The sequence below is a fragment of the Herpailurus yagouaroundi genome, unplaced genomic scaffold (assembly GCF_014898765.1).
Source record: "Herpailurus yagouaroundi ecotype Mexico unplaced genomic scaffold, PumYag 186, whole genome shotgun sequence".
NCBI lineage: Eukaryota > Metazoa > Chordata > Mammalia > Carnivora > Felidae > Herpailurus > Herpailurus yagouaroundi.
The window spans coordinates 22625212-22640627 of record NW_024412417.1 but is presented as its reverse complement, the minus strand read 5'-3'; the positions used below and the strand labels follow the sequence as shown (position 1 = coordinate 22640627).

The 15416-nt window shown below is 32.9% G+C and overlaps 1 protein-coding gene across 4 annotated transcripts in view; it reads left to right on the top strand.

Annotated features, from left to right (window-relative positions):
• CSMD3 (CUB and Sushi multiple domains 3) overlaps positions 1-15416 on the top strand; it is a 1253459-nt gene that overhangs the window by 1165325 nt on the left and 72718 nt on the right. For all 4 annotated transcript variants that reach the window (XM_040494274.1, XM_040494275.1, XM_040494273.1 and 1 more), the window contains 3 exons: positions 4394-4579; positions 6175-6369; positions 10106-10279. In XM_040494274.1, coding sequence (XP_040350208.1) covers positions 4394-4579; positions 6175-6369; positions 10106-10279 — 555 coding nt within the window. The remainder of the gene's footprint in view (positions 1-4393; positions 4580-6174; positions 6370-10105; positions 10280-15416) is intronic.

The window sequence follows — 15416 nt, the reverse complement described above, 5'->3', positions numbered from 1 at the left end:
CTCTCTCTCTCTCTCTCTCTCTCTCTCTCAAAAATAAGTAAACATTAAAAAAAGATAAAGAAACAATTGAGGCACTGTCTGAGCATTTTATTCTGACATAGCAACAGAATTTCGAGCTTCTTATTCAACAAATGGCACATTTTTGATCTTTGGACTAGATCTTGTCTCTTAGCTAGGTACAGTCACAAAGACAAATGCAATATCAGTTATACAAGAGTTTCTAATGTCATCGGACTTAGAAAAAATTTTAATACTTAACATATCACATTATGTTTCAATATGAAATTTAATTTTATATTTGATGTATTCTACCCAGCATATAGAGTCATATTAAACAACTAAAACCCCTTACATTAAAAAATGCAGAACGTTCTAGTTAATAAATAATGGGGCTTATCTATAATCTGCTTATCAGAAGGAATTTATATAAAACAAATAAAATATAAAATATATCAATTAAAATTTAAAATTGAACAACAGCAAGTTAAAATAAGCATAGGTATTGATAGACATCCAAAATGGGTTCTTTTACCTATTAAACTACGATTTTAATTCACGAAGAGGGGAGCCTGGGTGGCGCAGTCGGTTAAGCGTCTGGCTTCAGCCAGGTCACGATCTCGTGGTCAGTGAGTTCGAGCCCCGCGTCAGGCTCTGGGCTGATGGCTAGGAGCCTGGAACCTGTTTCCGATTCTGTGTCTCCCTCTCTCTCTGCCCCTCCCCCGTTCATGCTCTGTCTCTCTCTGTCCCAAAAATAAATAAAAACGTTGAAAAAAAAATTTTTAACTCACGAAGAGATAACTCTCATATACATGCATAAATAAATGAGAAATGAAAAAAACTGTTGTTTCCTTGAGGAAACATTAATCACTTATTAGAAATCTGTGAAGAGTTATTAACTTAGTGGGTAACCCCAACATTGAGAAAGCTGACTTCGTGCTGAATAGATATATTTTGGTAAACTATCAAAACGTCTGCTTTTCTTTGCCTAATGAACAGTGGCAGTATTCACAAATACTTAGTATTAATTTCCCTAAACTGGTTTGGAAAAGAATTTTTGATCTTATAATTTCAGAATCATGGGAATTTAGAAAAATATATAAACAATAACCTCTAAATCACATATATTTTAAATAAATATTATAATGCTCTGACATTGAACTAGTACATTACAGTTGTGTAATTATTGCTTATCTATATAAGATATATATAATAATCTTTAAGAAACCTTTAGCAAATATAATTAACTGTTGGTTGAAATAAAAAATGTCCTAGGGGCGCTTGGGTGGCTCAGTTGGTTAAGCGACCGACTTTGGCTCAGGTCATGATTTCGCAGTTTGTGAGTTCAAGCCCCGTGTCGGGCTCTGTGCTGACAGCTCAGAGCCTAGTGCCTACTTCAGATTCTATGTCTCCCTCTCTCTCCACCCCTCCCCTGCTCACTCTCTGTGCCTCTCTGTCTCTCAATAATAAATAAACATAAAAATATTTTTTAAAAAAGAAATAAAAAATGTCCTAAGCTTTCTAAAATTTTGAAATTGCTTTCTATAATCAACATTATAATTTCATTGTTTTTTTTGGTATGCAATATGACATTTACATATGGAGTAATTTTTTCCCCATTGTTCCTGATTTAAAATTGTTCCACAATTAGAATAGTTAAATCAAAATGCAAATTAAAAAGATATTCGACATAGTAAAATGATAACATATTTATAATTCAAGGAGTCATTTCCAAAATTGATCTTTTATTATCATGAAAACAATTTAAAAAGATAATTTATTTTTTATTTATTTAAAAAAAATTTTTTTTCAATGTTTATTTATTTTGGGGACAGAGAGAGACAGAGCATGAACGGGGGAGGGGCAGAGAGAGAGGGAGACACAGAATCGGAAACAGGCTCCAGGCTCTGAGCCATCAGCCCAGAGCCCGACGCGGGGCTCGAACTCACGGACCGCGAGATCGTGACCTGGCTGAAGTCGGACGCTTAACCGACTGCGCCACCCAGGCGCCCCTTAAAAAGATAATTTAATAAAAACCTTTGTTGTATGTGACCTATCTGTAGTTGAATAGAACTAATTAAAATGAAATGGTTAAATGTCATTGGAAAGAGCTATTTTTTATGCAAATTTTTGTTTTGTTCCAAATTTGTTTTAAATTCTTCGATCATTTTTATTCTTTTTTCCTTCAGTCTCCTTATGCGTCCTCGTATATATTTACTTGAACTACAATTGCACAATGTGAGCACAGTAAAAGATAGAAAATTTAGTCTGCTATCTCTATTTGGGTTTGGGTAGGTGTTTTATTTATTTGTCTATACATCAAGTGACCCTTCATTGATTTCCTCTCCTTCAAGAATTGAACCAGTCTCATCCCACTATACAGTTGAGTATAGTACAGTGTTATATAGAAACAGTTTGCATTCTCTGCCTCACTTTCAATTTGTACTTTTTTTGAGTGAAGTGTCTTTGACAACCACTTGGTGATGACGGTTCTTGTGAACTTGATTTGTTGTCTTTTTATTGCTGAGAAGCTAAGTTGTAATCTACCCACAGGCATAGTTGTTGTGCTATCATTTTAGTGTGTTGTCGTTTTCTTAGTTCTAAAATATAGCCATTTTATACTAACCACATATATGGAACTTATACTGTTTAAACTGTATTTCCTTTATATTTTGATCTAAGTTCAACCTACACTACTCCAACAATGTATAGTTTATTTTTTTTTAAATCAGTAAATACACAGTCTTTGGTGGGGTTCAGTTGGGAGATCACTTATGACAAATTGAAATTCCCAAAAGTCCTAAGTGGAAATATAAACATTGCTTGAACAGACATCAGGAAACCATTTATGTTTGCAACATGATTTTGAAGACTCTATAATTAGATTGCACAGATAATAACATAATTGTATGAGACTGCTTATATAATTTATTAAGTCAACATCACTGCTTCTCTGTTCATAATTTGCAGGTTATCAGACTACAAAAGATCAAACCATTTACCAGTAGGAAGTCTGCCATTCAATTTTGTGAATTTCATATAGATTTCACTAAGATCTTTTCACTTTATAGTAAAATGTGCATGGGTTAATTAAAAATAAACACCTAAATAGTAGTTTTTCTAAGAGAAATAGAAACAAATTTAGGTTGAAATGAGAGGTAGGTAACTAGAACACAGATCTGTAAGTATTAAATCAAACTCATAGCTTTCTGTTCTTTTATTTCCTTTAATATGAGAAAAATATAGATATAACTAGAATATTTTATAGGAAACCTGTAAGATTGGGTATTTCAGAACTCAGAAATTTTCCATTTCATAGAGGTAATACAGTACATATGCCAGATATTATAATATTCCAGCTGGTTCTGGATTGTACCAGTAACCAAATATACTAATTTTTCTGCAGACATATGCATAAATATTTACACATATCTGAATATGATACAAAATTTACAAATAATCTCATTTTAATTAGTGTCTTGCTGCCAAATATATTCATTGAAAGCTTATGCCTTTTGTTTGTTTGTTTACTTTTGAAGACACAAATAACATCCTTGAAGAGCAAAGATGGCAAACAATTCATCTTAGAGTGTATCTGTATAGTCATTTGAATTTATAAGATGTGAACATTTATAAGATTTGAAAATACATGATATACAATTAACTAAAACAAAAATGTTGACTGCAGTTGTCACATTATAGTAAAACTAATTTCACCTACATCAGATTTATTGCAGATGAAAACCAACACATCTAAGACATTTCAGTGAAATGCAGGATGATTCAAACTAGGTTTAAGACAATATTTCCGGGAACTGTATTTGTTAAACATATCCATACCCATGATATTCTATGGATGGTGCCTAAGCACATAGAGTTTGGACCTAAGACAAAGCAATATCCAGCTTCCAGGTAAAATAAACCTATGCATCTATGCATTGTATTCCTGGCAAAAATCTTGATGAGTATTATTTACCAATACCTTTGTAATCTTTAATAATTATCTCTCAAATGTAATTGACCAAACTTGCTATGTGGTGGCCCAATTATGGACTAGCCCTAGATACACTCTATATTTACCCAATTTTTATTCTTATATAATCTACAGAATGCTGATAACCATGCACACACTGACAAGAAACCAAGTAAGAAACCAAAAAATAAAACATTAATAATGTATGGATTCACCAATATGAAACACATTCAACAGGAGTTTGAAATAAATTATTCAAAACGTTATACTTCAGGAAAGCTTTTCTAGGAGATATTCTGAAATTGTTTCAGAGGAATTAATAAAATCTCAAATAGTTTTACATGCCTTACAATTGAAGAGACTTATCTACTAAATTAAGTATTTTTCTATTTCTGTGATTTTGTATGTATGTATTTGTTCTAGCAATTTCCTGTGGGATTCCTAAAGCTCCAACAAATGGAGGAATACTCACAACAGACTACTTGGTAGGAACGCGTGTTACCTATTTTTGTAATGACGGATATAGATTGTCATCTAAGGAACTTACCACTGCCATATGTCAGTCGGATGGAACTTGGAGCCATCATAACAAGACCCCTCGCTGTGTTGGTATGTGTGTTGAAGAAATGGTATCATTTGTGTTTCTATTCACATCTTGTATGTTTTAAAATTTTATGTATTGTTTGCATTTTTCGAACTAATCCCTGGACTGAAGTGTGATGTCTAAGAGGGAAATAAAAGTTAATTAAGCTGTCTTATTCTATGTACAATTGGAAGACTGTATAAGGACTTTCCACTCATTTTTGGAAACTCCTGAATATGTATGTCAAAAAACTAAAGTGAATTTTATTTTACATAACAAAGTTCCACTTCTTTTATAAAAATCCATCCATTAGTGAACATGTATTTTCTATATGCAAGTCCTTGAAAAAAATGTAAAGTTTTATAATTAATTAAATTATATTCCAATACATTCGGCTCTGATTTTTATAAGGATAAAAGATATTGCTGAAATGATGCATAACTTTCAACTTTTGTCGGTGTTCTTCAGGTTACTTGCATTTAGAATATTCCCATTGCTTTCATTACTACTTTAATAGGTAAGTGAATATTAGGTAATGGTGACAGAAATTAATTCTGATAAAATATTTGTTAGCACAAGAATTGTGAAATGTTATTTTAAGTAAGGTTTTTTATTTGTCTCTATATTTCACTTATTTCTTCTCACTTAATACTAACGTTTCAATTTAGTTGGCATTTCATTTAAAATGAAAGTTGTTCAATTATGTATGGCCTTAACATAGTGTTTAATAATGCTTCTGTTTTACTCGTGTTGAACAGGTTTTGAATAAGCCAAAGTTTGTAACACCTTCTTGCACAAAAACACCATTCTCATAAAACAAATTTCCTCAAAATATAATCCTTCCAAAATTTCTAAATTAGTAATAATAAGTTGTTTCCATATCTTGTCTATTGTGATTAGTGCTGCAATGAACATGAGAGTGCAGATATCTCTTTGAGATCCTGATTTCATTTCCTTTGGATGTATACCCAAGTTGGGATTGATGAATCACATGGTAGTTCTCTTTTTAACTTCTTGAGGAACATCCATACTGGCTCTGCATATATATATTCCATAATGGCTGTGCCAGTTGACATTTCCACCAACTTGTACTAGGGTTCCCTTTTTTCTGCATCCTGTCGTTTATATCTCATAAAAGTTGGGAGAAAAGATTTCCAAAAGAATACTTTTAAATCAGCTTCAAAGAAAAGAGACAATTTTAACAAACTAATATGATTGGAATTACCATTAAAATATATTTCATGTATTTCTATATTAAGGAATAAATTTTGATATGATAATCCAAAAAAAAAAGAAAAGAAAAAAAGAAAAGAAAGAAGAGAGTAGAGGGAGGTAAGGTAGTAATAAGAATTCTGTGTAAATAGAATAATATGTACACAGACTTTGAAGTGTGAAATAGTAGAACATGTTCAAGGAACTTCAAGCAGTACCATAGATCTGGGGGAGTAAAGAAGATTAACATGGAAAATAAATTCTTAAAAATGCTAAAAGACTTGTATGGCACAGTAGTGAATGAATGAAGGCAGTGGTGATGTAGGCAATAGAATAGATTAAGTTACAGTGAAGAAGTACAAGAGACATGACTGACCTATTAACATTTATGTTCTTGGTTTTTGTATAGTTGTTACATGTCCAAGCATCAATTCCTTTACCTTGGAACATGGAAGATGGCGAATTGTGAATGGCTCCCATTATGAATACAAAACTAAGGTAGTTTTCAGCTGTGACCCTGGTTACCATGGACTAGGCCCTGCTTCTATTGAATGCCTTCCTAATGGTACCTGGAGTTGGAGAAATGAAAGACCATATTGCCAAAGTAAGTAGCCAGTCTGCTAAATTTATTTCATAAGCTATTCTTGATTGAATTGCTTGAGCACTTCCTTTTCCAAACACACTTGAACAATAATGGATTGATATTTTTAAAAAGGTCATTTATTCCCATTAAATCTTAAAATTTTGTAACTTTTTTTTGAGTAAATGCTTATGAAAAAAGTATGGGCTTTAGATACAGAAATCCTGTGTTTGAATTCTATCATTTACTACAAACTGATAATGCCTCTTGCATACTGACAACTTGCCAGGCACTGCTTTTAGCTCTTTACATGTATTAATTCATTTATTGCTTAGTTCCTATCCTATGAAGTAGTTGTTATTATTACACGTATTTTGTCAAAAGGAAACAGAACCCTGAGTTTAATCATTTTACTACAAATCAGAGCCTGTAAATGGTGGAGAAATGAGATTCAGTCTAAGCACTCTATACCATCTGGCTTTTAATCACTATATTATATGATGTTTATTCTCTGTCATCCTAAATTTCTTAAGTTAGGTAATTACAATAATACCTATCTTTTAGTTATTATAATGATTATGTTATTATAAATGATATTATGTTGAAAATATCAGCTAGAACCTGATTCGCAGCATGACCTCAATAAATATTTATCGAGGTGCCTGGATGGCTCCATCAGTTAAGTGTCATACTCTTGATTTTGGCTCAGGTCAACATATCACAGTTGATGAGTTTGAGCCCTGCATAGGACTCCACAGTGACAGTGCATACCTTACTTGGGATTCTCTCTTTCCCCTCTCTCTGCCCCCCACCCCTGCTTGCAATCTCTCTCTCTCTCTAGGTAAATAAATAAATGTTAATAAATAAGTAAATAAATAAATAAATAAATAAATATTGATTCAAATTGAGCATATTATCATATTTCCATGCATCTCATAATATGAATGGGCAGTATCTAATATAGATAAGCTAACTGAACGTAGGATATTCAAATGTAATATCTTGAAATTCCTTTGAAATTTCTTCACTACATTTTTTGAGTATTTACTCTGTGCCAGGAAATATGCTACACTGAAAATGTATTCTGTATCCAACACAACTCTAAGGCATTTATGACATAGGCACTCATAATTTATAAATAAACTAATAAGAAATCAGATATCTAAATAGGATTATGATTATGATGATTAAGAAGCTTAACAGAGCAGGCAAAGGTCTATATGTAATAAGTACACAAGTATCTATTATGATTTTAATTATGAATATTCAATTGTTCAATATATTTTTTTAATGTTTTATTTGTTTTTGAGAGAGAGAGTGTGAGTAGAGAAGGGGGAGAGAGACAGGGGGACAGAGGGACAGAGGGCTCTGCACTGACAGTAGTGAGCCCGATGCAGGGCTCAAACTCAGAAACTGTGTGATCATAACCTGAGCCAAAGTCAGATGCTCAACCGACTGAGCCACCCAAGTGCTCTGCAATCTATTTTTTAATATTCATATAAAGGGTTTGCCTTTTTTATAAGAAAATCATATTTATGGTGTAAAATTTCAAAAAAAAGTTGTCTAAATTATACTTGATATTCTAAAAATATGACATCTATATCTGTAAATTTTTGCCCTTGTTCTTTCAGGTTTTCTCCCAGGATCTTTCTTTGCCTCTAGCATCATTGTTTTTTCAGTATTATTTCATTAAAAGGGCACATGGGATAGGGATATTTCAAGGAGTTAGGTAAAAAGTATCTACAAAAAATCAGGCATTCAACAAATGTTCCTCTGGTTCTTTTGTGATGCTTAAGAAGGATTTAAAGATAAACCTTAAACCATAAAATGAGGTCCCTGCCTGCAAGTAAGAGTGGGGGAAAGACAAGGAATCTAAGGATTGCAGTTCACTGAGAAAATTGAAAGAAGGGTAATTTTGCTGAATCTCAATTTATTCACTCTTAAAATAATATAAATATTGGTATTATCAATATTAATAAATATTATACCTACCTCAAAGGGTTGTTGAGGGATTAGTTCAGAACAGTCACTATATGTAAATTTTTATATGCAAAAATTTAAAGTTTGCAAATTTTCTATTTGTCCATCTAATGGCCACCTAAAGCCTAGAGATGAAACTCTGAGTTGGAGCCAGAATAAGACAGGTGGGCTGGTGGTTAAGTATTGGATTCTGGAGTTTGACTGCTACGTTTTAACTTTGATTTTGCTATTTACAGGCTTTGTAACCTTGGTAAAGTTACTAAAGTATTATGTGCTCATATCTTAGTACATACAATTCAGATAATGACCACACCTGCCTCATAGGGTTCTTTTGAGAATTACTTAAGTTAGAGTACTAGTAGTAGTATCTGGTACAAAATAAGCACTCAATAAACATTATCCACTATTGTTTCTCATTCAAGAAAGACATTTCATTTGTAGTGTTTAAATTCAAGGGAGTCCTAAGAGCTGCGTTCCAAATGACCTAGTGAGTTGGTCTCTTTTCAGGTTTTTATTTTTTTTTTACTTTTTTTTTTTTACGTTTATTTATTTTTGAGACAGAGAGAGACAGAGCATGAACGAGGGAGGGTCAGAGAGAGAGGGAGACACAGAATCTGAAACAGGCTCCAGGCTCTGAGCTGTCAGCACAGAGCCCAATGCGGGGCTTGAACTCACGGACTGCAAGATCATGACCTGAGCCGAAGTCAGTCGCCCAACCGACTGAGCCACCCAGGCACCCCTCTTTTCAAGTTTTTAAAACCTACAAACAAAATGTGAAATAGAATTATATCTAATAATTTTTTTGTGAAAATCAAGTGATATTTTGCATGTAAATCTCTTTATAAACTGTAGAGATCTCAACCAAAATTACTTGTCATTACAAACATACCTCAGAGATACTGTGGGTTCAGTTCCAGACCACCACAATAAAGCCAAAACTGCAATAAAGCAAGTTAAATGAGTTTTTTGGCTTCCTAGTGCATTATAAAACTTACATTTATACTATACTGTGGTCTATTCATGTATAATAGCATTGTGTTTACAAAAACAATGTACAGACCCTAATTAAAAATTATTGCTCAAAACGCTAATGGCCATCTGAGCCTTCAGTGAGTGGTCATCACTGATCCCAGGTCACCACGAAAAATACAATAATAACAAAAACTTTGAAATATTGTGAAAAGTACCAAAATGGGACACAGAGATACAAAGTGAGCAAATATTATTGGAAAAATTACACTGATAGGCTTGCTCTGCGCACAGTTGTCACAAACCTTCCTTTTGTGAAGGCACAACATCTGCAAAGCACAGTAAGATGAGGTATTCCTGTACTATCTTAGCACTGTTTTAGGTACAGAGGAAACTTTGACCCAGGCAAATCAAAAGGATTTCCCAGTGTCACTTTGTAAATCAGAGAGTCAGACCAGTGAATTACCTTTTTCTCATCTTGTGATTTTTTTTTTTTTTTTTTTTTACAACAACCTACTTGAGTGACCAGATTGGCTAAGCACAAATGCAAAGAAAATAGCTTCATTACAAGTCACTGTCACTTAGAAGGTTTTATGAGACTTGAAGTGGATCAATTTTAAATTATGTCATTTCCCCTGCATTTTCACACTCATTCAAACTTTTTTTTTTTTTTTACAAATGTCAGTTTCGATTATAAATAAGTCAGATCATAGACAATTCAAACTGTTGAAAGCATGATTTTGTTACAAGTGCACACTGACTGTGTCTTTAAGTGTTTGTTTTTTTTTTCCTCTTCTTCCTTGTTTTTAAGTTATTTCCTGTGGAGAGCTTCCTACACCTCCAAATGGAAATAAGATTGGAACTCAAACTTCATATGGCTCCACAGCCATCTTTACCTGTGATTCGGGATTCATGCTGGTAGGCTCTGCCGTACGGGAATGCCTTTCTTCAGGTCTCTGGAGTGGATCTGAAACCAGATGCCTAGGTACGGATTTTCGAATTATTTTAACCAACCACACCCCCTGCCCCCCACCCCTAGAAAGGAGGAAGACCTTTTTCCATAATAAGAGATGACCATTTATATCCCATCGGTAAGGATGCTAACCAGAAAATGCTTAACTTTAAAAATGTCTCATGGTAGAAAAGCTATTAAAGATTACTCTTAAAGTTAATCAACTAGTATTTGAAATGAGAATCTTAGGTCATTAAGGTGAGATGCATTTTCTTCCAGGCATTGTGAAAATAAAAAGGTGAAAACTAATTGCCGAAAATTATACGTCTGCATACTCGGCTGGGTTAATCACTGTAGCAGTTAATGTGTTCTAAACTGTAGTCAATTCTCCTTTCACCTATTTACTTAAAGGTAATGATCAAAGGAGAAAAATGACTTCCACATTCAAAATCTTTCTCCCTTTTAATTTCATAAGATTTTAACATGTGTAATATTACTTTCCAGCAAAGTTTTTAAATACAATTTTTTTTTCAAACCTGATTTTAGGCAAATTGGATTTTTCCCCTTAGGGTTTTTAAATTCATTATTAAAAAAAAACTGTTCAGTTAAAGAAACTGAACTAGCTAATTCTGCTTGCCCCTCCTCCTTTATTATTAAAAGAGTATTATGATTTATGCTTTATCTTTTTTCAAAGACTAAAATAATTTTTTAATATTATGAGAGTGGTATGATTTATGCTTTATTTTTCTCCAAAATGATTTCAAGATATGACAGCAAGTACTGAATTAGGCATAATTAAAATTGTTCTAATAACTATTCACTTATCTGCTGGGAACAAAGGATACTCTTTTTGTTTACCAATTTAACAATTGCTGACTATTATGAACAGGTATTGAAAACTATGGACAATGTTTTGCCTCTAAATATTTACTGAATTTAAGAATATGAGGCATGGCAGAAAAGTGTAGCAATTTAGATATATATTGTTTTGTTAATAAGCTTGAAAATATTTGTGGCAATACAATCATGATTTGAAACTTAAAAAGGTATAGCTAGGGGTTTTGATTAAAATCCTATTTTTCTGCTCTCAGACATATTTGTTCATAGGTATACTTGGAAGCATAGAAATAATGGTTTCCTTATGACAGCACGTATATTTGAATATGCTATAAGACCATAGCATAAAAAGTGGTACAAAATTAAGATCTTTACATATTCACATAGGATTAAAAAATCAAAATATTTTGAATCCTTCCTAAACTAGAGGAAGGATTACTGTAGTAAATTACAGATTACTAAATTACAGGTTACTTTAGTTTATATATAACTTTGAAAATGTACATATAAACTAAATTTGAAATACTATATTTTTTGGCTCTATGTCCTGATCAAGTATATAATATTGTGTATTATATACTGAATATTGTATATAGAGGGTGGTTTTATTTACCCGTTTAGAATCCTGATTCTGTTCTTTGAAGAGATAGGTCACAAAAGGAAGATTTGTAAGAAAACATTGCCTCTCGGTCTATGAAGACAACATTGCCATCCATTGCAGAGGATGTAGGTGTCAGCACCTAATATAAATTCCAAAGGATGTTGGTCAAAGGAAAGTGCAATTGCCAAGCAAGCAAATCCCTAGAATCTTACTCTTGAACTTGATTTTAAGGATTAACGTAGTTCAGTCATTCTGATTTTTGAAAAAATAAAAACAAAATGAAAACAAAACAAGCAAACAAACAAAAAAACTTGCTCTTTATAGCCCCAGACGCTTTTGGCTAAGAATGGCCACTGGAATGTGCTTATAATTTTTTCCCATAAGTATAGTGCCTTTATTCCCAATCCCCCAGCCCTTTATTATGAACTTTTCAATTTTTCATTTGAAACACTAGGCAGTGACCCTTGACATATGCGTGTCTCTATGCCCACCACCTAGATGCTACAATTAGCATTTTTCGTATTTGCTTATCACATATCTATCTATCCTTCCAGGGCTCTATCAATCCATCAATTCATTTTTTTTAATGCATTTCAAAGCAACTTGTAGAATTCAGTGCACGTTTTTTTGTTAAACATCTCAGCATGCATCTCACGTATATCATTCCCTAAAGTTTAATACTTGCTTATTTTCTTGATTCTTTTTTTACCAAGGCAAAGTGTGTATACAATGGAATGTACATCTCATAAACATGCTCATAAGCATGAGTTTTGTCAAGTGGTTTTGTTAAACCACTCTGTAGTTATAGAATATTACAGTTACCTAGGAAAAGTTCCTCATGGCCCTGTACAATCTGCAGTTCCCCCAACCCTGTGACAATAATTGTTTTTTCATCATATGTTAGTTTTCCCTGTTCTCGAAATCCATACAGATGGAATTCTACATTACGTACTGTTCATGTAAGACTTCTTTCATTCTTTTTCATCCATGCTGTTGTGTGTATCACTACTTTTTTCATTGTTGAGCAGAATTCCATTATATGAATATGTCACATGTTGGTCAATCTCTTAATGGTAGACACCTCACCCTTGTCCAGTTTTGGGGCCATTATCAAAAACAAGTTGCAATGAATATTCATGTAAAAGTCTTTTTTTGTGAGTATATGTATTCATTTCTGAGAGATTGGGAGTAGAATTCCTGGAAGACTTCTTGCCTCACATTTTTTCCAGCATGTGGTATAGCTAATCTTTTAATTTTATCCGTGCCATTGGGTACATAAAGGTATATTATAACATTTTAATTTGCATTGTCTTGATAATTACTGATAGAGTACAATTTCTTGGGCTTTCTGGTTGCAAGGTCTTCATTATTATGTATTTTAGAAGTATTTTCTCACAGCCTGTGACTTGTTTATTTTTCTTTTTAATGAGCAGAAATTTTAGATTTTGTTAAAGTCTGTCTTTGCTGGTTGTTGCTTTCTGTGTCTTGTTTAGGAAACCTTTGCTCAACCATAAGTCACAAAGATTTTCTTTCATATTTTCTTCTAGAAGTTTTATAGTTTTTGGCCTTTTATATCTATGATTTATTTTTAATTTGTTCTTGTATGTATAACAAAGTAAAATTGAGGTTTAGTTGTGTTTTTTTTTTTTTTTAGAAGGGTATCTGGTACTATTTGTTGAATAGGTTTTATAATAAATCTTGAAATTTTGTATGTATATCCTCCAAATGTGTTCTTAATTTTTAAGATAACTTTAGATACTGTATCTTTTCTAATCTCATGTATGCTTTAGAATTAGCTTATCAATTTTTATTTTAAAAAATCATCTAGTAGAATTATTATCAGGATTACATTGAACCCATAGATCATTTGAGGAGAACTGGCATTTGATAGTGTTGAATCTTCCAACTAATAAACAACATATTTAGTATATTTATTCATTTATATAGGTCTTCAGGGTTTTTTTTCTGCAGTAACAATATTTTGTATTTTTAGCATAGAGATCATGATATATTGCTAAATTTATTCCTGAGAATGTTTAGTGTGTTTCTAATATTATAAATTATATTGTTCATTTTCAATTATGTTTTCTATTGAATTAAAATTTTCACATTAATTGGTTGTTGCTAGTATATAAAAATATAATTATTTAAAATATTTATCTACGATGCCTGCCTGGGTGGATCTGTCAGTTGAGTATCCAACTCTTGGTTTTGACTCAGGTCATTATCTTATGGTTCATGAGTTCAAGCCCCACATTGGGCTCCACACTGACAGTGCAGAGCCTGCTTGGGATATTCTCTCTCTCTCTCTCTCTCTCTCTCTCTCTCTCTCTCTCTCTCTCTCTGTCCCTCACCCACTCATGTTCACTCTCTCTCTCAAAATAAATATTTTACTTACTAGATACTGGTTTATTAACTCAGAAACAGCCAGATGAAAGATTTGCATAAGGCAAGGGATGTGGGAAGGGTGCAGAGCATCCATGCTTTCTGAGGGCCCCACTCTCCTTAATCTCCTAGTGTTCATCAACCCACAAGCTCTCTGAACCCTGTGCTTTTGGTTTTATATGGAGGCTGCATTACATGGGCATAATTGATTAAATCATTGGCCATTGGCAATTAATTCAACTTCTCTTCTTTCCCTCTTCCCCAGAGTTTACAGGGGTGGAATTGAAAGTTGCAACTTTCTAATCACATGGTTGGCTCCTCTGACAACCAGTCCCCATACTAGGGTGAGGTCCCAAAGCCACTTCATTAACACAACAAAAGAGACTTTTTTTTTTTTTTTTTTTTTTGCTCCTATCATTTAGAAAATTCCAAAGGTTTTAGGAACTCTGAGCCAGAAACAGGGACCAAGATCAAATATATATTTCCTATTATAAGTCATAATATCTATTAGAGATGTCTTTATCAGGTTGAAAAGTTCCCTATATTCTAAATTTATTGTTAGTTTTCATCATGAAGGAGTACTGAATTTTGCCAAATGCTTTTTCATCTATTGAGATAATTATATACTTTTTTCTCCTTCATTGTCAATATGTCAATATCTTTTTTACTCTGTCAAATTAGAGTGGTTGATTTTATATATGTTTCTAGATTGGTTTTCAAAAATATTAAGGAGTTTTGCATCTATTTTGATGAAGGACATTGGTTTTCCATGTGTCTACCAGGTTTAATATTGGGGCTGATTAAAAACTAACCCTTTTTCTCTAACTTCTAAGAGTGTGTGCAATTTTTTTTTTTTTTAACTTAAATGTTTGGTTGAAACCGTAAAAACATTTGAGCCTGAGTGGTTTTATGGGGAGGAGTTTGTTTAAGAATTCAAGTACTTTAGAGGTGCCTGGGTGGCTCAGTCACAGTTGAGTGTCCAACTTCGGCTCAGGTCATGATCTCAAGTTTGTGAGTTCAAGCCCTACAACAGGCTCTGGGCTGGCAGTGCGGAGCCTGCTTGAGATTCTCTGTCTTTCTCAAAGTAAATAAAACTTAAAAAAAAAAAAAAGATTGAAAAAAAAAAAGAATTCAAGTACTTTAATAGATGAAGGGCTATTAATATTTTCTATTTCATCTTGCTTTAGTTTTGGTATTTAATTTTCAAAGTAGTTGCCCTTCAGAACTGTTACGTGTATTGGCATAAAACTGTTCTTCATTTTACCTTATCCTTTTAATCCCTGTAAACTTGTAGTGGTATCACTTCATTCATTTCTGTTATTGGTAATCTTGTTCTCTGCTTTTGTG